Below are 22,608 nucleotides of genomic sequence, written 5' to 3'. Positions count from 1 at the left end.
AGGTCCAAGACAGGTCCGAGAGGAGGCAGTGACTCAGTGTGAAGGAAGGGGAATCCTTTCACTGCTGAGAGGAAGTGGGAAGCACCAGGGCCATCTCTGCCTTGCCGCCCCCCCCCCCCCCCCCCCCCCCGCAGGAGCTCACCAGGGAAAGCAGTGTGAACAATCGGAATGATTCAAACTAACCCAAGCATCAGTCAGGATTGGGAGGGCCCTGTCTGAGAATGAGGGCTCTAGGCTCTCCAGCTTCTGAACGCCCCACCCCACCTCAGGCATCTGGTGAGTCTCAGCAATGATAATCCACCTTCACTTTTTCTTCTATGTAATAAACATGACCCTTTAATTATTCTGGACAGATTACTTGCTCTGATAAACCAGAAGCCTGCTATCTGCCTCAGTGGGCTTCCCAGACAAGTCCACTATAACAAAACTGGTTTTCTAGAATCCACCACCTTCCTGTGCCCACTTCATAGGGGTTCCGATCTCATACTGATGGCAGCCACCATTTAATAAACCGGTCACTAAACCATGCTTGCCCACACTCTAAGATACCCCCGATCGCTCTCATTTTATAGATGAGCATTGCCATACCAGAGAGAAGAGGCCTGGTGTACAGGCACATTTGTCTGACCCCAGCACTCGTGCTTTAAGTGCCCAGATGGCCTCCCTAGAAAGAGGCCTGCAGAAGTACCACCCTGTGGGGGATGTGCTAGCCTGTGCAAACTCTCAGGACAGGGCAGCTTCTAGAGAGAGCAGAACCCAGTTGGAACACAACTTTGCTGAGTGAGGATTCCTAAAATTCCACAGAGTTTTCTCACTGCAGAAAGCAGGCCTCCCACCTCTGCCCTCTCTCCCCAGGACAGAGAGCAGACCAGACATCCTAGGGTCCTGTGGGGACAAGCCACTGCTTAGAGGACATGGAGATGACAGGGCTGGAAGTTGATTGAGATTTTGACCAACCTGGGAGCATTTGAAGGATCTAGGAAAATACAGCAGTTGCTGAGTGCTAGTGAAGACTATATAGCCACTTCAAAAGTCTGCCCACAGCCTAAGGGACGAGCCGCACGGAACAAGTACCTGAGTTAAGACCCATTTCTCGACGGGCAGTGGTGGCAGACGCCTTTAATCCCAACACTTGGGAGGCAGAGGCTGGCCGATTTCTGAGTTCGAAGCCAGCCTGGTCTACAAAGCAAGTTCCAGGACATCCAGGGCTATACAGAGAAACCCTGTCTCAACAAAACAAAACAAAACAAAACAAAACAAAACAAAACAAAACAAAACAAAACAAAACAAAACAAAACAAAACAAAAGACCCATTTTGGTTCCATCAGGCAGTTTGGGAGGGGCCACACGGGATAAACTCCTGGGAGAAGCTGTTTGCTATATGTCCAGAAGAGAAATGTAAACCTTCCTAAAGTTTCTCTGTAATTGGTCTAGCGTTTAAGGTTTTTGGAAGTAGCAGATAAGCCATTTTATTTTCCTTTGGTTTTTTATTCTGGAAGACTCTAAGGAGATCATGGGTGGTGAAATGTGGCTTACTGAACTCTCAACACTTACGCTGACCTCTGGGCATGAGATCCTGAAGGGCGGGTCGCATCGCCAAGTCCCACAAGGCTCAGAGGCAATAGAAGGGCTGCGGCAGACACACAGGCTCAGCAGGGTTGGGACTAACATCTCCAAATCCCAAAAGGCTGAGAAGTGACAGAACAGGGCTGTGGCTGAGACACGGGTTCCAGTAATGTCAGTAGTTGGGAGATCATGGCCCAGTCATCCCTGGGGACCTCAGTTGTCCCAAAGTGCAGAAGGAAGGAAAATAAGATGCTATCAAACCCACTGGTATGTGGCATTCAGCCCTCGAAAGCTATTCTTGCTGTGGGGTGGGATAGCGGTACAGTGCTTGGCCAGCATGCATGGATGAGGTCCTAGGTTCAATCCCTGTGGCAGCAGACAGTCAATCAATAAAATCGAGCCTGTGCACAGCCGGCTTTTTCCCATTCCTTGGTCCGGTAGGTGAGCAAAAGGGATCGCCTGTGAAACAATGGTGTTTGGGCCAGACGGCGGCGTTGGGTTGGGTTGGGTTTGGTTACACTGTGGCATCCCAAATCCCAAGTAGACAGTTTTACGCATGCTATGCAGATCTGAAAACCCAAAGCGCAGAGGCAGGAGGGTCCATGTAAGGCTGTGCCCCAGTCATTGGTCTGACGCCAAATGCTGCACTCATGTTATAACTGACGGGGTCTGAGTCCTCGGTGCCGAGCTGAGAGAGGATATTTCATATTCTCCATCTGTGCTCCCTACCCAAATGTGTTCACTGGCCCAGTGAGCCTGGGCAAATGCCCTCTTTGGACTTGTACACATGTCCCTGCATCTGTCCACACCCTCCCACACCCCTTACAGTGCTGCCCTCAAGTGCTTTACTCAGTCTCTCACCTGCATTCCTGGGAGACTCAGCTTCTGGCCCTGCCTCAAATGCTCTCCCCCGCCCTCCCTATCTGTGTGTGTGTGTTCATGTGCGTGTGCATGGGCACACACAGAGGCACAGAGGTGCTCCCACCTGCATTGCAGAATGTGGTTGGCCAAGGCATGGACTCAGCACAGGAAAAGATTCTGCCCTTCTTCAGGAAGGCTGGGAAGGAAAGGCTGAACCTCACTCAGCTAGGCTGGCTCAGAGGCCAGCCACTATGCACTCTGTAACTGCTGATGAGGATGGATCCTGTGCCCAGCAGGCTCTGAGGGCCAAGTGAGAGCATATGGTTTCCAGTGCTGACACAGCTGTTCAAATGGCAGGTCTGTGATCTCTGGGCCCTTGAAGTGGGCCACTTTGGCTGCACCTTCATTTGGCTCCCAGAACACCTACCAGGCGGTGTTTAGCTGCTGGGTGCTCTTCTGGACAGTCTCCCTGTGTTTCCCTCATTAGAGATGCAGCAGGAAGGCAGCTCTGTGGGAGCTGGGGCCCTGAAGGTGGGTCTGTCTGGTCTTACTCTCTCCACACGGAGGAGCCCTTATGATTTGGGCAGGCCACCCATCTTTTGTGAATTTTGCATTCCCTTTGGAATAGGTATTGTTTGTTTGTTTGTTTCATTTTAATAGATAAAAGTTTGTGCTTTTAGAATAAATTTAGATTTACAGAAGAACCAAGGAGGTGCTGCAGAGAATCAGAACTAGTTTCCAGTCTTAATGACATCACACATGAGTGTGATACGTTTGCTACCATAGATGAACCAGTATCAGTGCATTCTCCTAAGGTCAGTGCTTCACAGAGACTCCTCAGGTTTACCCAGTGACACTTTGCATCTCAGGGTCTCTCCAGAATGCCACATTTCATCGCTGTTGTGGCCTCCAGGGCACCTCTCAACTGTGACAGCTTCTCAGTCCTGTCTTGTTCTTGTTAAACGTGCCAGTTTCAAAGAATACCAGCCAAGAATTTTGTATGATGCTCTTCTCTTAGGATTTGCAGGCATCTCTTTTAACATAATATATAGAGATGTCAAGCACAGTGGTGCATGCCTGCAATCCCAGCACTCAGGAAGCTGAGACAGGAGGATTACTACCAAGCTAACCTGATCTATGTTGCAAGACCTTACCTCAGAAACACCAAATTTAATGATGATGATAATAATAATCATAGTTGTAGTAGTAGGAAGGAGGAGGAGGAGAAAAAGTAGTAGTAGTAGTATAAGAACAAGAAGAAGGAGGAGGAGGAAAAGGAGAAGGAGAAGGAGAAGGAGAAGGAGGAGGAGGAGGAGGAGGAGGAAGAAGAAGAAGAAGAAGGAAGAAGAAGAAGAAGAAGAAGAAGAAGAAGAAGAAGAAGAAGAAGAAGAAGAAGAAGAAGAAGAAGAAGAAGAAGAAGAAGAAGAAGGCGGCATCAGTAGCAACAGCTGCCTGTAGTTTAGAAAAAAAAAAAAAAAAAAAAGAAGCCATGACCAGAAAACTGGTGTGGGCTGGTTTGATGAAGAAAGCGAACCCATCCTTCTCTCCTCACGGTTCTTCTACCAGCCCCACCCCAGCCCCTATCTCTCATCCTGCCCTGCCCCATAGAGGCCCCTCCCGGAGCACTTTAGCATCTATGAGTCATGGCTTCCGCAGCTTCCTTTCTGCTGCAAACACTTGCAAAGCTGCTGTCAGCCTCCCAGATGTTTTTCCTGCTGTAGCTAAGGCAGCAGAAGCCTGGCTCTGGTGGAGGCTAAGCTGCTGTTTTTCCCAAAGCCCTCCCTGTCTTGGCCTGGCTGGCTCCAGCCTTGGACATCAGACAGCAAGGCTACAGCTCCGCCTGGTCTCCAGCTCTGTGCTTGACTGTGGTAGCAGAAGTGGTGGGAAGCCATCAGAGCTTCCAGCTATCCATGACTCTCCTCTGAAGCCGTGGCGTGCCCAGTAGGTAGCAGGGTGACAGGGCTCTAGGTCTCTGGATCAGGATATGATCTTTGGCTTGTCTGGCTTGCCACCAGCTGTCTGTGACTAGGTGCCACGCCACACCCCTGTATCGACCCAGTCACCATGTCTGAGAAGAAAGGGTTGGGTCAGATTTTCCTAAGGCCCACACTTGCAACATTCTGTGACTTTAAAATCTGTCAGCACAACTATGCCTAAGAGCAGAGTACTAAGTCAGGAACCATGCTCTCCCTCAGCTCCCACCGGTATTAGCTCTGGGAAAGCCCCTCTCCAGGGCTCCAGCAGTTAGGACTTCATGTCCTGTGAGGTCCAGTGGGATCCTGGCCACAACACTGTGTGGATGGTGAGTCCCAGGAAGAGGTGGCCTAGAAGGTGTGTAATGAAACAGACTAGACCAGCTCTGTCCCCACAGAGCACTTATCAATGATGTAAATGTCCAGCTACGCTACCCAGTATGCTAACCGCCAGCCGTGTCGCTAAGTGACACTTAAAGCGTGAGGTGTGCAACTGAGGAACTGGACTTGGTCTTCTGTTTTCTGAAGTGAGGTCTCACTGCATAGCTCACTCTCTAAATTCAAGGTCTTCCTGCCTCGCCTCGGTTTCCCACATACGAGGATTATAGGTGTGCACCGTCATGACTGGTAGAGGAACTAAACTTGTAGTTTTTATTTAAATTCCACTAAATGTGAGTATGGCAGTGGAAAGTGCAGCAGAGGGTGGAGCTTTGGTGTCCAGATTAGAGGCTAGCTCCTTAGCTCAGTCATATTGAACAGCGAGAGTGCTCTTCCATAAAATGAGTATAAAAATCCTGAAGATGAAATGGAATGATTTACAGCACACAAAAGGCTGAGACGTGGGAAAGGTTTAATAAGATCTTCAGGGAGAGTGTCAGAGGGGAGTGTGCTCAGCAGAGGTCTCATCACCCTGCCCATCTTCCATGCCTGGATAGGACCAGCATCAGCACCCAGCGTGGTGACCATGGTGTTGTCAGAGAGAGATGTGACAGAGGGGTGTGGTACTGGGGAAAGTTCTAGATTCCTCTGCTCCAGTGCATTGGAGTTGTAACGGTCACATCTTCCGGCTGTTTCCTCCCCAGAGCCAGAGGCTATTAGTGCCACACAGCCTGGGCTCCTGCACTGCACAGCCTGGGCTCCTATACCACATAGCCTGGGCTCCTACACTGCACAGCCTGGGCTCCTATACCATATAACCTGGGCTCCTATACCACACAGCCTGGGCTCCTACAACACATAGCCTGGGCTCCTGCACTGCACAGCCTGGGCTCCTGTACTGCACAGCCTGGGCTCCTACAACACACAGCCTGGGCTCCTGTGCTTGCCTCCAGCACCCTGGGACTGTTAGTCATCAGTTTTCAATTACCCATCTGTGAAGTGGGAGCCGTGAGGACATTGGAATCCTTTTTCCTTTTCCCACACAACAGGACATCTTGAGACTTCTGACTCTTAACATGCTCGTGAGACCCGGGCCTCTGGGGGTTCCTCTGTCCCTCTGGAGACCAGAGAGAACCCTTCCTCCACCATTCTGGTGTTACTCCTGCACTAGTTGCCTCAGCTCGCATTCTTTGCATCCCTCTATGTCCAGCTGGAGGAGAGGAAGGATGGCTGTTGGAGAGCAGGAGCCGCAGTGGACAACAGGAGCCCCCTCCCCTCTTCCGTGGGTGTGGGAGGCAGTGAGCTGGGGAAGGGGTGTGAGCCCCTGCGGCCTCCCCCTCACCCCTCTGCCTCTTTCAGAGAGTCCCCACAGCAGGGGAGAGAAAGATGGGATGAACTGGGGTCTTTCTTACACAAGAGAACGATGACCTTATGTTGATGAGGAGGGGCTGCGCCACAGTCCCGGCTCCTGCCCTCCCCAAGCCAGATGGAAATGAGAAGATCGCACAAATGCTGGGAACTCCCATTAGGGGAAGCCTCTTCTGGCTTGATGCCAGGCTGTGGAATGAGTAACAGCAGACCAGGCCCAGAGTGACTTATCATCACCCTGTCACAGGCATGGCTCTGGGCTGGGTGTTTCCTCTAGAGGAAACTACACAGCTAGCTCCAGGGGGACCCTAGATTGTCATTTGGGTCATTCCTTCTTATGCCTTTTAAAGTCGAGACCCTTCAGCTGTCTGAGAACTGGGGTTCTCTCCCTCTCTGGGCTGCTTAGGGCAGGAGATTGGCTTGTCCCTTCCCCCACAAGGTGCCAGGTGGGATGGAGACTGACAGTAATGGTGAAGGCAGGTATGCAGCGAGGAGCTGCTTCCATGATCTTTATTATCCATCCAGCTGAGGACCAGTGAGGGGAGGAAGGGAGCCAGCACAGGAATGAGCCACAAACCCAGCAGGACTGGAGGCAGGCTTTCTCCTGGGTACCACTCTTGACATTTGGGGCAGAGAAGTCTTGGATGGCGAAGGGGATGGGAGTCCCTTCAGGGTCTCTACAGGATACACCCAGACACCAAATTCTCTGCACAAAAGAGATTTACTACCATGGAGGGACCAGGGGATGGGGGTCGGGGGCAGAGCTGCCTCTGGATTGGGAAAAGGCAGACAGCAAGAAGCAGCAGGTGTTTTTTTGCAGGAGTGGATTTTCAAGGAGAAAAAGAGAGAGTCTGTGCTAGGTTGAATTGGTAAGTCCTGATTGGACAGATTAGCCGTTGTCACCAAATAATGATTGTTGGACCTTGGTGTTTAGTCTCGGGAATGAGTCAGTGCCTAAATAAGGGAACAGACCTTGGGGACTAGTTTTAGGGGTGTAATCTAACTGTCTAGCAAGGGAGAGGGAAGGAGGGTGGGCGAGACCTGCCTGCAATGCTTAGGCCTGCTAGAGAGCCCTTCAGTGGGGGGCAGGGGAGGGCGAGGGATGTTCTTTCGAAGTCAGCTGCATTCTGGGCCTTGCTAGAACACTCCCTCAGCTGGGTTGAGATGTTCCCAGTGTGGGAAGGATGGAAACGCCCCAGTCGGAACCACTAGCAAAGGGGTGGATTAGGGTAAAGCTGTGCACACCTAAAGCATCACAGGGTCTCGGGCACAAGGCCACAGAGGGTCACACAGTGCGGTGGTGGCCATCGAGGAGGATCCCCAGATGGGTGGCAGTGATCAGTGGTACATGCCTAACATGCCAAAGACAGCGCACACACCGCGAGGATTGCAGCAGCTTAACTGAGGCGAGATTAAGGTTACAGCAACATTGTGGCCATGGCCAGCTTGCGGGAGGGGTGTGTGTGTCAGCGTTGTTGGGATATCTGAGCACCTGGGAGAGGAGTACCAGGCTTCCCACCAGCACTGGGAGGAGCTTCAAGGGAGGAGGGGGTGGGGAGGACTTCTCTGAGTTTCTGTCAGGCCTGTCTATCTGTTTCCTCAGTTTCCCAGTTCTGGCTCCGTTCTAAAGCACTGATTGGACGTGTGTGGGAATGCATCTCCAGACCAGGGTGCCCTGTGACCTGCAGAGTGGCCGGATGTCCTGAACATCCTGATAATAGCATCTTTATTTGTTTTCTCAAACCCTTAGAGACTGCTGGTGCAGCTAAAATACAAGTGACTGATATCAGCCTGGAGGGGCTGACAGGCTGGGAGAGGCTGGTATCAGAAAGTGAAGCATTAAGAAGGAATCTCAGTCTCAACACCCCTCCTCCTCTGCGCCCCCCAAGGGGGCTGGGCAGGTCAGATTCCAAACCTACTGACCTCCCTACCCTGAGCTGTACCTATTCTCTACACCTTAGGCCCTTCCCTCTCCCCGACTCTCCTCACTCAGTCCCAGCCACCCACCCTACCACCCCACTCTTCCCTGTCCAGACCAGTGTTCACCACCATCATTAGGATCAAGTCTCTATGGCTGTCCTTAGTAGTGGTGAGCTAGCTGCCCAAGTGCCTTGACGTAGCCTAAGGCTAGGTTGGAGGGTGATAGCGCCCTCCTGCCTGAATGCACAGGGATGGGGACAGAAGAACCACAGAAAGTTAAGCACAAATGAGAAAAGTAACCATGAGAAAAGTAACCATCAAAACTTTCGAGGCACAAGGAGGCCTTTCGGGAGTGATGGAGCTGGCTGGGCTGTGTCCTGTCTCTCCCTTCCCTAAGATTAAACACCACCTTGGCCTGGGTTTGAAGTTTCTGAACGACGGGGATCTTCCTTCTCTGGGCTTGCAACTCCCTCATAGCTATGGCAGGGCTAAACTGAAGCAATGCGCGGCCAGAGTTTATCCACAGGCTGTTGCCTTCCGATGTGGTAATGCTGTGCAGAGCCCAGCATGCCCTGGTCCCCTGGGGGCTTCTCCACTTTGCATCACTTTCTTATTTGGGAAGGAAAGATGTTGATGGCTGAAGGAAATGAAAGAGAAAACACCCAACAAATATTTCATCTTTCCCTTAGTAACCCACAAACAGCTGCAAATATGAGTAACCCAGCCACAGACATCCCCTACAGTGGTACAAGGGACCCTGGCCTGGACATGGGGCGGCCACACGGTGTGCAGTGACCAGGAGTACAGCTCTGGAAATTTACTGACCATAGTCCTGAATGAATTTATCTTTTCAGAAGAGAGCCCAGAAGATTAAAGGAACCATTCATAAAGCCTGTCCTAGAGCAGGGTCTGGGGTGCCAACAGGGACCTGTTTGCAGTTTTGGGTGTGGTAGGAAGGCTGTGGGGTCTAGGGGTGCTCATAGGGGCCAGAGCAATGGGAAACAATTAGCCTTTTCATCCCAGAAGGCTAAGTGAGTCTCCAAGGCTGAGTCCAAGGTGTGGAAAAGCCCAGACTCTGGCTTTAACTGGCTTTGGCCAAACCAATTAAAATGGAGAGAGAAAGTCTGAATTTGTAGAGACCCCAAGGGCCCATGGATAAAAGGCCATCTCAGGTACCCCAGACTAGAGAGAATACCACTGATTAGTTGAGGAATAGATACATCAAGAAGTAGATGCCGGTCTGCCAAGGCAGGAGTCTCTGGGAGAACCCATCGGAAAGAAACCCATAGCATAACCACGGACTCAGGAACAGGAAGAGGCCGGCTCCTGAGACCCTTGCAACCTTGTTCTCTGTCAGGGAACCAAGCAGACAAGGGACCCCAGAGGGCCTGTGATTCTCAGGTCCAGGGCCCAGCCTAGATGGTGTAAAGAGAAACTAGATTTCCCCTGAAAATTTGGTCTAGTGAAGCAGGGAGTAGGGCTTTCTCTGTAGGGGCCCCTCTTGGCTCTTAAGCAATTATACAAATATGGCTTTGACCTCAGTGCCAGCCTTGACCTCCATATGGACCTTGACTTCAGTGTTGACCTTGACCTCTGTGTTGAGCTTAATGCCATTGCTGACCTTGACCTCAGTGCTGGCCTTGACCTCCATGTTAACTTTGACCTCAGTGCTGACCTTGACCCCCATATTGACCTTGACCTCTGTGCTGGCCTTGACCTCCATATTGACCTTGACCTCCATATTGACCTTGACTTCCATGATCCATTCCCTTTGTTTGGACAGCAGCACAAAGTGCAACTTTGGAAGCACTTCCAAAGACTTGTCCAAAATCATGAGACAGAGCTATGGCACAGCACTGTCCCCTCCCTCTCTCACTCCCACCTCAGTGACAATCCCTGCCCCTCCTCCCCAAGCCCTCTGACAGCTTCACACCTCCCAGAACAAAACTGCCAAAGGTGACTAAGGCTTGCATGGGACAAAAAGAAAGGCGGCAAAGTTCACCCAGAGTTAAGCGGCGGCAGCATCAGGACCAGACCTAGTTTCTAACCACAATTGTGTGTATCCGTCGGCCTCCAGTGGTCCAACTGGGTCTCTCTGGCTTAGTTTCTCACTACCCAGGCTGGGCCAGTGTCCGTGCCCAAAGTGACTGCTGCCCCTCCAGCCTTAGTGTCCAAGGCTCCTGGGTCATGGACTCAGTGGGCAACTGTCATGTCCGTTTTGTTTGCCTCCTGTTTAGCCAATGGGATAGAGTAGTGCCTAGGACAATGTAAGAAGGGCGGGTCACACCCAGGGAAGGAAAGGCCACAGGAAGGGAGAGCCTGGGCCAAGGAACAAAGTGAGCCGAAGCTACAGGGGGCTGAGAGGATAAAGAACCTAGAGTCTGAGGAGTCTGGAGGTGTGGTGATGAGGCTTATGGTGCCTTCTGGTACTGAAAGACAAACAGGTGTGTGTAACATGCCAGAGAAGTGAAAAACTAGAAACAGAACAGAGTAGGCCAGGTCTCAGGCAAGAGGCATGGACTCTGCCTGCAGCAAGACACACCCTGGACGGGAACCCTGGAGGACTGCACCAAAGGAAGGCAGAATTTCTTAGTGTGTCCCCAAGTAAAAGATGAAGGGGACCAGGCTGGCTGTGAGACCCTCGGCCACTCCCCTGGCCACAGTAATGTCCTTTCAGTGCTGGCTCTAGACTAGAACCCTGCCTCCCCCACCTTCCTCAAACTGTCAGTCATTTTACCTCAGAGTTTTATAACCCTAAGGTAAGCATGTGTAGCCCACGTCTGGTCTCTCTATTTGGATGGAGATATTCTATCTCTCTGTTTTATCACAGAAACAAAGTCCGGTGGGAGTAGATGACAGGGCACAGGAGGCCTCAGGGGCTCAATCTGAAGTTTTGGTGTCTTCCGGGATGATGTGAGGCAGCCTGGGTGACAGATTGGCATTCTGTGGACAATGGTCACAGGCGGCTCAGTAACCTCCGGGCTAAGCGTGGACATGGTCAGCAGCTGCCAGCTTCCACCCTGGGGAGGCACAGCCTTGGGGACTCTCATGAGTGATAAGTACTACAGTGACCTGTCTCTGACCCTTGTCCCTGCCCTTGTCCCGGGTGCTGGACAGAAGCCAGTATGAGGCTCTCCGGGCAAGAAAGGCAGACTAGAGATGGTCTGTCACAGTTGTACAGCAGCCAAGGCAGAATTTATATACACATGTGCCTCTCCATTCCCAGGGTACACAGCCAGCAGTGTAAACACAGACAGTGCAAACATGATAGTTTTAAAGAAAACCAAGCAGCTCTAAAGAAAATGCATTCCAGAGCCACATAGATGCTAGACAACTGTAATCTCGGCACTTGGGAGGCTGAGGCAGGAGGATTGCTGTAAATTTAAGACCAGTCTAGACTATTAGTGAGTTTTAGGTCAGCCTGAGTTACAGACTTACAGACTGAGACCTTAACTTAATAGAGAAAGAGAAATGTCCAGAAGGAAGAGGGAGCCCCAACCCAGAGAGAAAAGCATAAGTATGGTCAAGGGCGCTTCACTGTAGCAGATAGCTCTGGGCTGAGGGTAGAGAGAGGGTCTGTGTTCACTGTAGCAGATAGCTCTGGGCTGAGGGTAGAGAGGGTCTGTGTTCACTGTAGCAGATAGCCCTGGGCTGAGGGTAGAGAGGGTCTGTGTTCACTGTAGCAGATAGCCCTGGGCTGAGGGTAGAGAGGGTCAGCTCCCTCGCCAGCCAGCCTAGCCTAAGTAGTCCAGTGAGAAAGCCTGCCTCAAAACGCAGAGAGGACAGCACCTGAGACTGAACTGCACACACATACACAGCCTTCTGCTCTTGTGTATACACATAACACACACACACACAGGCACACTCTCCTGCTCTTGTGTATATGCACACACATGAACTCTCTGCTCTCTTGTATGCACACACACACATACATTCTTGTGTATGTCACATAACCCATACATACACACACATGCACACACATAAACATATACAGAAGACAGAGCCTTCTGCTCTCATGTAAATGCACACACATGAAAACACACATACCCAGGCACAGACACAGCTTCCTGTTATTATGTATGCACACGCATGAACACACACACACACACACACACACACCAGTTTTCCCTTTTCTATTAACTGTATCTTTATTTTTCTAGTAGGCTTGGCCTTTTGCTCTTTATATACTAAGAAAAAAAAAAGTGACCCTTGGTCTAGGCCTTAACGACATTCATTTTTCATGTTTTCTATATTCTTTTTTTTTTTTTTTTGGTTTTTCGAGACAGGGTTTCTCTGTATAGCCCTGGCTGTCCTGGAACTCACTTTGTAGACCAGGCTGGCCTCGAACTCAGAAATCCGCCTGCCTCTGCCTCCCAAGTGCTGGGATTAAAGGCGTGCGCCACCACCTGTTTTCTATATTCTTATTATTTTACTTTTTTGCTTATTGTGACTTTTACCATGTAATTTCTTTAATGCAGCTAAATTTATTATTTTAGATTTAAACAATTTTAACTTATGATTTTAAAACTTCATGACTTCTAAATTACAATCAGATAGCTAATTTCCACTCTAAGATTGTAATAGACTTCTCCCACTTTTCCTAGAATTTTCATGGATTCACATACTATGTCAAATATTACCATAATATAAAATATCCAAATACATAAGAGGACGAATTGTATGAATGGATAGTTTATTGTAGTTATAAGTGTATACATAGTATGTGTAAATATACATTTAAACTGTGTAATGATTGTTTATATATGACTATCAAACTATTCATCATTCTTTTTGTGTGACCTCCACACTTGTGGAGGTCAGAGGACAGCCTGCGGTAGTCCGTTCTCTCCTTCTGCCTTGTGAGTTCTGGGGCTCAAACCCAGATCTTAGGGGCAAGAGCCTCTGATACAGAGCCATGCCACAGCCCGTTCTTTTGCTCATCGTTTTCGACATCTTAATTCATGTCACTTTGTCACTTAGCTCTGTTGTTTAGGGTGATTTGGGGGAGGCAGCACAGCACGGAGCTTGTACTAGGCATGAGTCCAGGGGCCCAGGAACTTCCTCCCTAAGATCCAAAGTGCTAGAATCCAGGCTGCACCATGACTCTGGGCCTCTTTTAGATATTGTCCTCCGGCTGCGCCTCGTGTTTAATCTCCCCTATAAACTTAGGTGTCGACTAGATTCCAATTTTTAAAACTCTTTTGCTATTTTTATTGGGATCTCGTTGTTTATAGGCCAATTTAAGAGGAAAAGACATTTTTATGATAATGAACCTTTGTAGCTGAGAATATGGGCTACTTTAAAAAAAAGTCTTTAAAAACACAATTGTTTCAGCCTCCACAGGCTCCTGTGCAACTGTTTTAGTACACCTCAACTGCTGCCTGGGGCTCTTCTCTGAATCTCATTCTGTGGTTGGGGGCAATTGACAGAATTCTAGAACCCCCAGTGGGACTTAGTGCCACCAAGAGAGAGCCATCATCAGAGGAAGCAGGGGAAACATGCTCTGGCCTTTGATCTCCAGGTCCCCAGTGGCTAAGGCACACCAGCAGCCATAACCCCTGGGTCTACTGCTCAGGGGGCTTCTAAGCAGGTACCAGGTTGGAGGCTACAAACTAAACACAGAGGCAAGCAGAGGGGATGGACCAGGCGCCTCACCTCACCTCACCACAGTCAGCGCTCAGGCTCCAGAGACAAGTGTTTCTGCTTGAGGTAAACAGAGTAATTTGGGGACCCAAAAATAGTCCACAGAAGATGATATGCAAAGAAGCTTTGTACCTGTGTGACAACATTGATGGCTAACATGAGAGGAAGACAGGATTTGAGTAATTCAAAGTATGACACAGAGACAGTCCTTTCTCCCAGAATGGGCCGAGGTCTGAGCGACCGCCTTGTCCTCCCTCCCTCCCACCAGCATCGTCCTGTTATGACTGGAGAGCAGAGCCAAAAGCGGGCCAGTGGGGAACATAGTGTTCAAGTCTTGAGTCTCTTTCAGGTGCAGGTTAAAACCTGTGTTTTTTTTTTCCCCCAAGCCACATCCACGTGGCCACATTCCAGGGCCTCTGCCCTGGACCCTAAAGGCACCGTTTAGAGCTGTTTGCTGGAGCTAAAACAGATCAGTTGAGTCCCTTTGTGGTGGTTGAGTGAATCCACTTATCAGATCCTCCCTAACTAGACAGCTGACTTATTACCAGTCCAGGTTGTAACTGCCCCGAGCAAGTTCTGCTGAGATGGAACTGCAGGGACATCTCCAACTAGGGCACCTGCCCAGGGACAGGTCATCATGATTATCCAGAAGGGAAATGTTCCCATAAAATGCTACAGAGGAGGTGGATTCTGACCTTGGTGGGGGTAAATCAAGGATGGGTGGGGTTGAGTGAGGAGGCCGTGGTTGATAGAGTTGTCCTGCAGGCATCATGGGGATAAACTGCCCCATGCAGATGGGGCTTACAGGCAGAGTGCATGCTCTGCAGAGACGTCTCAGGTCACGTCTCAAACATCCAAGACTCCCAACACGGCTCTGAGTCCCGTGGATCTGGAAGAGGCACCAAGCCATCCGCAGAGTAGGACGTGAAAGGTGTGAAATAAAAGGTTTAAATTAGCAGACAACTGTGGTGGGTGTTCAGCAGCTGGGACGGCACCCATGGAAACTGGTGTCCACCATGAAATAGGCACTGTTTAGTGACCATGAAAGGATGAGGTACTGTGAAGATGTGTGCAAACGCTTACGCAGGCCTGGCACATGCGTAGCCTCTGAGTGTGTCAGTTGCACAATCACTGTACGGAGATTGGTGCCGGTACATTTTGTATGAATCAGTACTTTTTTTTTAACGGGTAGTGGAGCTTCCCAACTTATCACAAAATACTCTGCTGATTGGGATGAGGGAGAATGTGAAGGAATCACATATGAAATGAGATTTCAAGTGTTTCCGCCTTACTAAAAACTAAAATGTTCTCCTGCCTCTAAGGCTTCCTCACTGGGCCCGAGAGTTAGAGGAGTTGAATGTGTGACGATAAGATGTGTATGGCTCGAGCGGAGTGTATTGGGGCACACCTGGGATCTCAGCACATGGGAGTCCTGGGCAGGAGAGTTTTCAAGTTTTTGGCTAGCCTACGCTACACCGTGGGACCTTGCTTCAACACAGCAACAAGTCCAAAGTGCACATCTTTCGTTGCTTCCCGCCTTGGCTTTGATTGTAGTGTTGTCTTGGCTGTGTAATGCTAAGCTCTCACGTTGTCTTGGTGACTTACCTTGCACTGAAGAAATGATAGGCTTTGATATTTCATAAATGTGGCAGCCTGACCACATTTATGACTCCCGTGGGCGCGTCGTATGTTTGCATACAGTTGGATGCTTAGTTACTATTTGGAAGGATCGCAAAGATCAGGAAGGGTCGCCTTGTTAGAGGAGGTGGGGCTTTTGAAAAACGTTGGCTGTTAGCATATTCTTCCAAAGAGTTGAATTCAAATTTACAATTGAGTGTTCCTAGTGGGAACTGGGTAATCTTGATGAAAAGAAACTACTATCATGGTGTGATTCTGAAACAAAACCCAAGGCTTAGCTGGTTATGATAGCACATGCCTTTAATTACAGCACTAGAGAAGCAGAGGCAGGCAGAGAGCTCTGTGAGTTCAAGACCAGCCTGGTCTACGTATCAAGTTCCAAACCAGTCAGAGTCCCATAGTGAGATTGTGTCTCCAGAAAACAAAACAAGAAACGTCCCAGGGTTTGGACTCAGAGACTGTGTGTGTGTGAGACCTGCCAAATGTCTACCCCATGACCTCCTGACCTCTGGAGATAAGAGTGATGGCGGGGTTGGCCTGAGCGCTATGAGAAGTCTGAGAAAAATGCAGACTAGTCTTTGTCGGCGTTAAAGTATCGTGCAAGTGTTAGACGCCTGTTAGTGTTTACATTTCTGCTGGTAGGAGGAACACGGACTACAAGTGGAGGTGTCTGGGCTGTGCCCCTTCTAGGACGCAGAAGCTAAGCCTCTCGTTGCCCAAGGGACACTCTAGCACCGTGACCCTTTCAGAAGTGGCTGAATGGCAAGTGGTAAGGAAAGTGGTCCCCTCAGAAGGCATCCAAGATGGATAATGAGCTTGTGGGACATGGAGAAAGCCTGAAGCCACAAAGTGTGACCAATGATTTCCAGGACATGGCAAGAGCACCCTCGACTGCTGGTGGCAATGTGAGACAGGTGTGCCGGCCTAATACGAACTACAAATACAGAAATACAAACAGTGTCACTTTCCAAGGCCAGTCTTGTACACACTCAGTCACTGTTCCCTGAATAGCACGCTGATCCGCACTGACCTCTGAGATTGTGAAGGCCTGGCCCTGCACACGTGCTTGTGTTTCTGTGTTCATGCTGATGTAAAAGCACTGATGGCTGGGGCTGAGGGCATCAGAGGAAGGGAGGACGTCGGGATGGTCACTGACGGGCTCACACAGTATTAGGTATCCCCTAAGAGGATGCTCAAGATGTGATGGGACCTTACATAGAATCCGTGCAAGCTCCAGCTCAGGTCTGACTCCGTGCAGTGGAGTCCATTTTCACACCCCAGACTTTTGTCCTCCAAATGCCACAGAAAGTCTCCAGTCTGGGCAGTTAGCAAGAGTCCTAGAAAATGCAGTAAGTTCGGAGTAATCTAGAATCACAACCATTGCCAGGCTCCTATAGAGGCCTGAAGGAGAGATGGGATGAAAGGGGATGCCCCCATTACCCCAGGAGCAGCTGGTGAACTAGTCCTTCAGTTATGGAGAGTTTGAATGGCTTGGATGAGGGAGAGGCAGATCTCAGGAAACTAGAAGGTCTTTCTGAACACTGCGTCCATGGGTCCATCCAAGGTACCACACAGAGTTAGGGAAGAAAAGCACTCCCAGATAGGTACCCATCCTTACTGACCCTCAGGTCCAGCTGCTATCCAGAGCTAGAAAGGATCACCACCAGATTTCTCCAGCTCCCTAGCCTCCGTGTGTCAGAGTCTCTAGTTTGGGCCGTATAGTGACCTCAGTGACCCAAAAGGTTAGATCCCTTGGAAGTCTGACAGCCAATAAAGCCCCACCTTTAAACCTTGGGCCTGCGGCTGTGTTTGACTGTGCACAGTGGACACAGGCTAGGCCTGGTTATTCTTTAACGTGGAGACAGCGTTTGCATTGCACGTCCTCCTGGAGCTGTTGTGAGGAGTAATGACAAGAATTTGAATCTCCTAGAGAAGTAGGCAGTGTGGAGGAGGCCTGAACAAGCAATGGCTTTTGTCCACCTTCCCCCAGCAGTAAGCCGCAGGGACTTGTAACCCAGTGCGCTGGGTCAGGAAACGGGGAAATGGTCAGCCCATGTGAGGGGAATACTGTAAGCCAGGTCGTGGGGCCGAGCTTCCTCATCTCTCAGCCTTTCTTCATCAGCATTGGCAGAGTTTCATGGAGGCAAGATGATGTCAGCCCTTCAGTCTACACACATCTTCATAGACGCAATGCAGAGGCCGCCTGCCCCCGCCCCCCAAGTTCAACCGGGGATCGTTACACTTTGTTCCTGAATTCAGACACTGCCCCAGTCAGTGTTCCAGTTGTCTGGGATTAGGGACAGAGTCATAGCTTCTGAACCTTGGAGACAAGAGTCCCGGGAAGGCCCTGGTGTCACTCGGAGAACAGCAAAAGGTTGCAGCGGAAAACTACAAAGTGTGCAGTGCTCCACGACCCACGTGCAGTGCTCCACGACCCACGTGCAGTGCTCCGTGACCCACCCAATTCCAGAAGCAGCAGATTCGCTTTCTTTTGGTGACCTGCTAATTAGGGGGTCTCTGTAGTCACACACCACCCACTGCCACCATTTGTCACACAGCACAGCCCGAAGATCTGAGTGCAGTCCTGTCAGAGGGACCGCCTCTCTCAGGCTCCAGCAGGATTTGCCCAGTAGCCACCAGAATTCAGAACTCCATAAAGGGCTCAAGTATTCTAATTAACCAAGCTGGTCTCTGCGGTTATGTGGTTACCATGGCAACTGTTACTGTAGTAAACATCTTCATTCTCTTCCCAGTTCCCCCATTAAAAAAAAAGATTTATTTACTTTATGTATATGAGTACACTGTAGCTGTGAGCCATCATGTGGTTGCTGGGAATTTTGAATTCAGGACCTCTGCTCACTCTGATCGACTCAGGTTGGCCCTGGCCTAAAGATTTATTTATTATTATATCTAAGTACACTGTAGCTGTCTTTAGACAGCACCAGAAGAGGGTGTCAGATCTCATTACAGATGATTGTGAGCCGCCATGTGGTTGCTGGGATTTGAACTCAGGACCTTTGGAAGAACAGTCCGTGCTCTTAACCACTGAGCCAACTCTCCAGTTCCCCTTTATTGTTGGCTTTGGGTTTTGTTCTTTTGTTTTTGTGCTCAACAAGTCCCGGTCTGCAAACTGCCTGGAGCCGGTGCTGGACCAGGTTATTTGTAACTGTGGGATGACCATGGTGCGTACTAACGAAGCTCCTGCAGTGGGCACCGATGGGGACTGCATGCTTTAGACATACATCTTCCTTCACAAAGACCTGGCCTGAGGATCAGAGAGCCTCATCTGGTTGTCCCTGTGCCTGTACCTGCCCAGTCCCTTCCCTGTCCACACCCCAGAAGTGAGCTCTGCCTCTACCCCAGGGAAACCTCAGAGTCAGCCGGAGCTCATGCAGATCAGCTCATGGCTGTTCTGTCTGCCTTGTTGTACACTCCTGAGATCACACTGCCCTCCTCCCTTCCCCTGGATTCTACCCACACCTCGCCCTCTGTGCCCCGGCATCTCCTTCCTTGTGTTCAGCCCCTCCCCGTCTATTGCTGTATTTTCTTCCTCTCACTCAAACTCCCCTAGAAAACCTCTTTTCATTGAAGCCTCTGTTGCCCTGTCAAGTTCAGTCCGTCCATAGATGGGCATAGCTCCTGTGTATCAGGCACAGAGCTGGGCTCCAAGGACACAGTTGAGCCGCTACAAGAGTTCTGAGTTTCTCAGAGAACTAACCTCTCTTGTATCCAGCCATCCACCCAACACGGCATTTCTCCTGTAGGGAATCCATCAAAATATCCATTTTATCTGAGATTTGAGATAAAAGGTTAAAAAGCTTCCTTTTATGATAGCAAGTGAGAGATGATATTTTTTAAAGACGTGCATGTGGCTTTGGACACACAGACTGAGTGATCTATCCCACCAGACCAGGTGACCTGTCCCTTAGTTGAGGGACTGTCTGAAACACCATTCTGTCTACTCCAGGGTTCTAAGCACCCAGCTGTAGGAACAAGACTTCACATCCTCTGGGAACTAAGACCTGACCAGAGCTCTTCGCTTTGTGTTCTCAGGGGACTGCTGGCTGCTGGCTGCCATCGCCTCCCTCACCTTGAATGAGGAAATCCTGGCTCGGGTTGTGCCTCCGGATCAGAGCTTCCAGGAAAACTACGCAGGCATCTTCCACTTCCAGGTAAGTTCATGCTTGGCCGAGGCACTTCCTTGCCCTGGCTCAGGGGCTCAGCAGATGCCTCTGGGCTGGGCTTTCTCCTCCGCTCCCCACTCCCTGGTAGTTTGAAAGCTCTGGAGATCATTTCTGTTCTGCAAAGGATGCTGGAAGAGAGAGACAAGATTTTCCCAACTTGCCCACCCTGTGGAATCCCATCAGAACGGTGGGGAGTTGGGATGGAGGTGGTCCACGGAGGTAGATCATGGTGTACAGGAAGTAATATGTTCAGGAAGTAATCCCCTAGTTTTTTTTAATGTTTATTATTTGAGATTTGAGATAAAAGGTTAAAAAGCTTCCTTTTAAGATCGCAAGTGAGAGATGATATTTTTAAAAGACGTGCACGTGGCTTTGGACACACAGATGAGCTCTGCTGACTTCTTGCTTGGTGGGACACACACTTAACATAGGACACCAAAGAGCATCATGGGAACTGACAGCAAGGGGCTGGGCTGGGGAGAGCCAGATGAGGCCAAGGCTCAGAGTCCCAGTGCCACCCTATCTTGTCCCTCTTGCCCTGCAGTTCTGGCAGTATGGCGAGTGGGTGGAGGTGGTGGTGGACGACAGGCTGCCCACAAAGGACGGGGAGCTGCTCTTTGTGCATTCAGCTGAAGGGAGTGAGTTCTGGAGTGCCCTTCTGGAGAAAGCCTATGCCAAGTAAGTAACCACACCCTTCCCCAACACCCCATCTTGCCTCTGCTGCCCTGGACTCCAAAACAGCGGGAGCTATTTCGGGGACTGTTTTGAATAGACATTCTGTTCTATAAAAGGATGACTTTGGCCCAAATTTGGCTCTTAATTCAAGGAGGTAATATGGGTATGGCGGCTGGTCACATGATGTACTGGTACAGGACAGTCATTGCTCTTTTTGAGCAAGTGAACTGAAACATTCTGGGGCTGACTGCTCTGGCCTTGAGAAGGAACTCTGCTCCTCTGATGGGCCCCCCTTGCCTCTTAGCTGAAAAGGCCAAAAGCTTCTGCCAGTGGGCAAAGCTACCCATTGCAGAGGTAGAAAAACTGTAGAAACTCACCCAGAATAAATCAGGTGGTTGGTAAGAATGGCTTCCTGGTTCTAGTCCTAGCTGTGTATCACCCAGCTGGCCCAAAGTCGTGCTGGGTCCACCCCGAATGTCAGCCCTCTGCAGCGGGAGCCTCAGGTGCTGGTGCTGCTGGTGCTGCTGGTGCTGCTGGTGCTGCTGGTGCTGCTGGTGCACTCACTGCATTAAGATGGAGCTAGAGGGTTTAGGATCTCTACAACACCAAGCCAGACACTGGGGCAGGCAGGGGGACTTCATGTTCTTAACCAAGAGAACTTGGGGCATAGAGCTCAGGGCATGACCACAGGAACCTGCTGTGCGCTTTTTGGGAAACTGGGTTCATTACTGAAGTGTCTCCAGCCAACCTCTGTGTCAGGGCTAGAGCCAACACCAGAGGCTGGATCAGAACATCATTAAGTCATTCCAGAACATCACTAAATCCTTCCTGGTTTCGTACAAATTCTAAAGCATGTTGTAGCCACAGAGGAGAATAACTAGAGGGATCGTGCCTTGCCTTCCTGGGCACCCCAAGTTGGAGACAAAGACAAGGAAGATAAAAGCAGAGGACCCCATGAGCTCCCAAGTGGGGGATCTGAGTTGGAGTGGGGTGGCATTTTCAGGGATGAAGGCTCCCTGTTGCAGCATGAATTCCCTCCTTCAGGATCAATGGGTGCTATGAAGCACTCTCAGGGGGTGCCACCACGGAAGGCTTTGAAGACTTCACGGGAGGCATTGCTGAGTGGTATGAGCTGAGGAAGCCTCCTCCCAACTTGTTCAAGATCATCCAGAAGGCTTTGGAGAAAGGTTCCCTGCTTGGCTGCTCTATCGATGTAAGTCTCCATCACCCTCGGCAAGTACTTAAGTCCAACGCCACCCAGGGCCCAGAAGCTCCTTGCCCAGGGTCACCAGGCAATAGCTCTCTAGGGGGCGCCTTTGATACAGTAACAGTGCCTCCAGTCCTTCATCCCCATCCCACTTCCCATTCTAACTGTGCTGTATCACGCCACTCACAGAGCGCAGGTTACAAAAAGCCCCCCATCCCCCTTCTGCTGGTCTTGACACCTTGTCCGGCACCTGCAGGGCTGTTTGAGCAGCCCTGCAACCTCTCCTCACTCTGTCCCAGTGCTGGTGGGTCCTGGAGAAGACGCCAGGAAGTACCAGAAGGATCTGTTTCTTCAAAATAGCTTTGCAGGCAAACAAACCTCACCAGGGAGACGGAAAGTGAGCCTGGTCCAGGCCCCAGGAGTTTCCCCAAGCTGTGCCCAAAGGATGGGAAAGGAGGGGCTCTAAGGAATTGGCAACCCAATACATGGATTCTGAAGTTAAAAAGTCGCCGTCAGTTCAACTTAGCTGGGCGGAGTAGGGGGTTGCAGAATCACAGCATCTTGGCTACAGTTGCCACTTGGGTGTCTGTCATTAGACCTCCCACAGACCCTTGTCTCAAAGGTGACTCATCTGGGGTGGGGGCCGTGCGCCAACTTGCTTCCTGGTGATCAGCAACTAAAAGTTGCTGGCAGGATGAATGCTAAGAATTTTCCAGACTAGGCCCGGGTGCCTTGTGCATCTTTCTGGGCCATTTGTATCCAGGATGGAGCAGCTGCCACCTACTGTCCTTGTGTTTGCAGATCACCAGCGCTGCAGATTCTGAGGCCGTTACGTACCAGAAGTTGGTGAAAGGACATGCGTACTCCGTCACCGGAGCCGAGGAGGTACGGCTCCTGCTAGCACGTGGCTGTCCGGGGGTGGGGCCTCCAGGGCGGCAGCTGCCTGGCGCGCGCTGCCCCCTGCTGGTCACAGCGGCAGCTACAGGCGTTCTTTTACTCTTTGGATCAGCTTTAAAAACAAAACCCAAACCCAGAACTTCCTATTTTACACTCTTCAAATTACTGTTCGTGGGGCGTGGTAGCTCACACCTGAAATCCTAGCCTCTGTTTCTCAAGGGCTAGGATTTTCTAAAAATATACTTTTTTAAATGTGTATTTTAACGTGGCTAACTTTTACCGCACATGCTGTCTCCAT

The 22,608-nt window shown here is 50.3% G+C and overlaps 1 protein-coding gene across 1 annotated transcript in view; it reads left to right on the top strand.

Annotated features, from left to right (window-relative positions):
- The window catches only part of Capn2 (calpain 2), a 51,423-nt gene that overhangs the window by 5,501 nt on the left and 23,314 nt on the right, over window positions 1-22,608 (top strand). The window contains exons 3-6 of the mRNA XM_085843525.1: window positions 19,401-19,519; window positions 20,076-20,209; window positions 21,251-21,419; window positions 22,215-22,298. Coding sequence (XP_085699651.1) covers window positions 19,401-19,519; window positions 20,076-20,209; window positions 21,251-21,419; window positions 22,215-22,298 — 506 coding nt within the window. The remainder of the gene's footprint in view (window positions 1-19,400; window positions 19,520-20,075; window positions 20,210-21,250; window positions 21,420-22,214; window positions 22,299-22,608) is intronic.

Source organism: Mus caroli, unplaced genomic scaffold (genome assembly GCF_978045245.1).
Source record: "Mus caroli unplaced genomic scaffold, Mus_caroli_1 scaffold_1, whole genome shotgun sequence".
In the NCBI taxonomy this organism is placed as follows: domain Eukaryota; kingdom Metazoa; phylum Chordata; class Mammalia; order Rodentia; family Muridae; genus Mus; species Mus caroli.
Note: the sequence above shows the minus strand (reverse complement) of the source record. Positions and strands in the feature narration are given on the sequence as shown.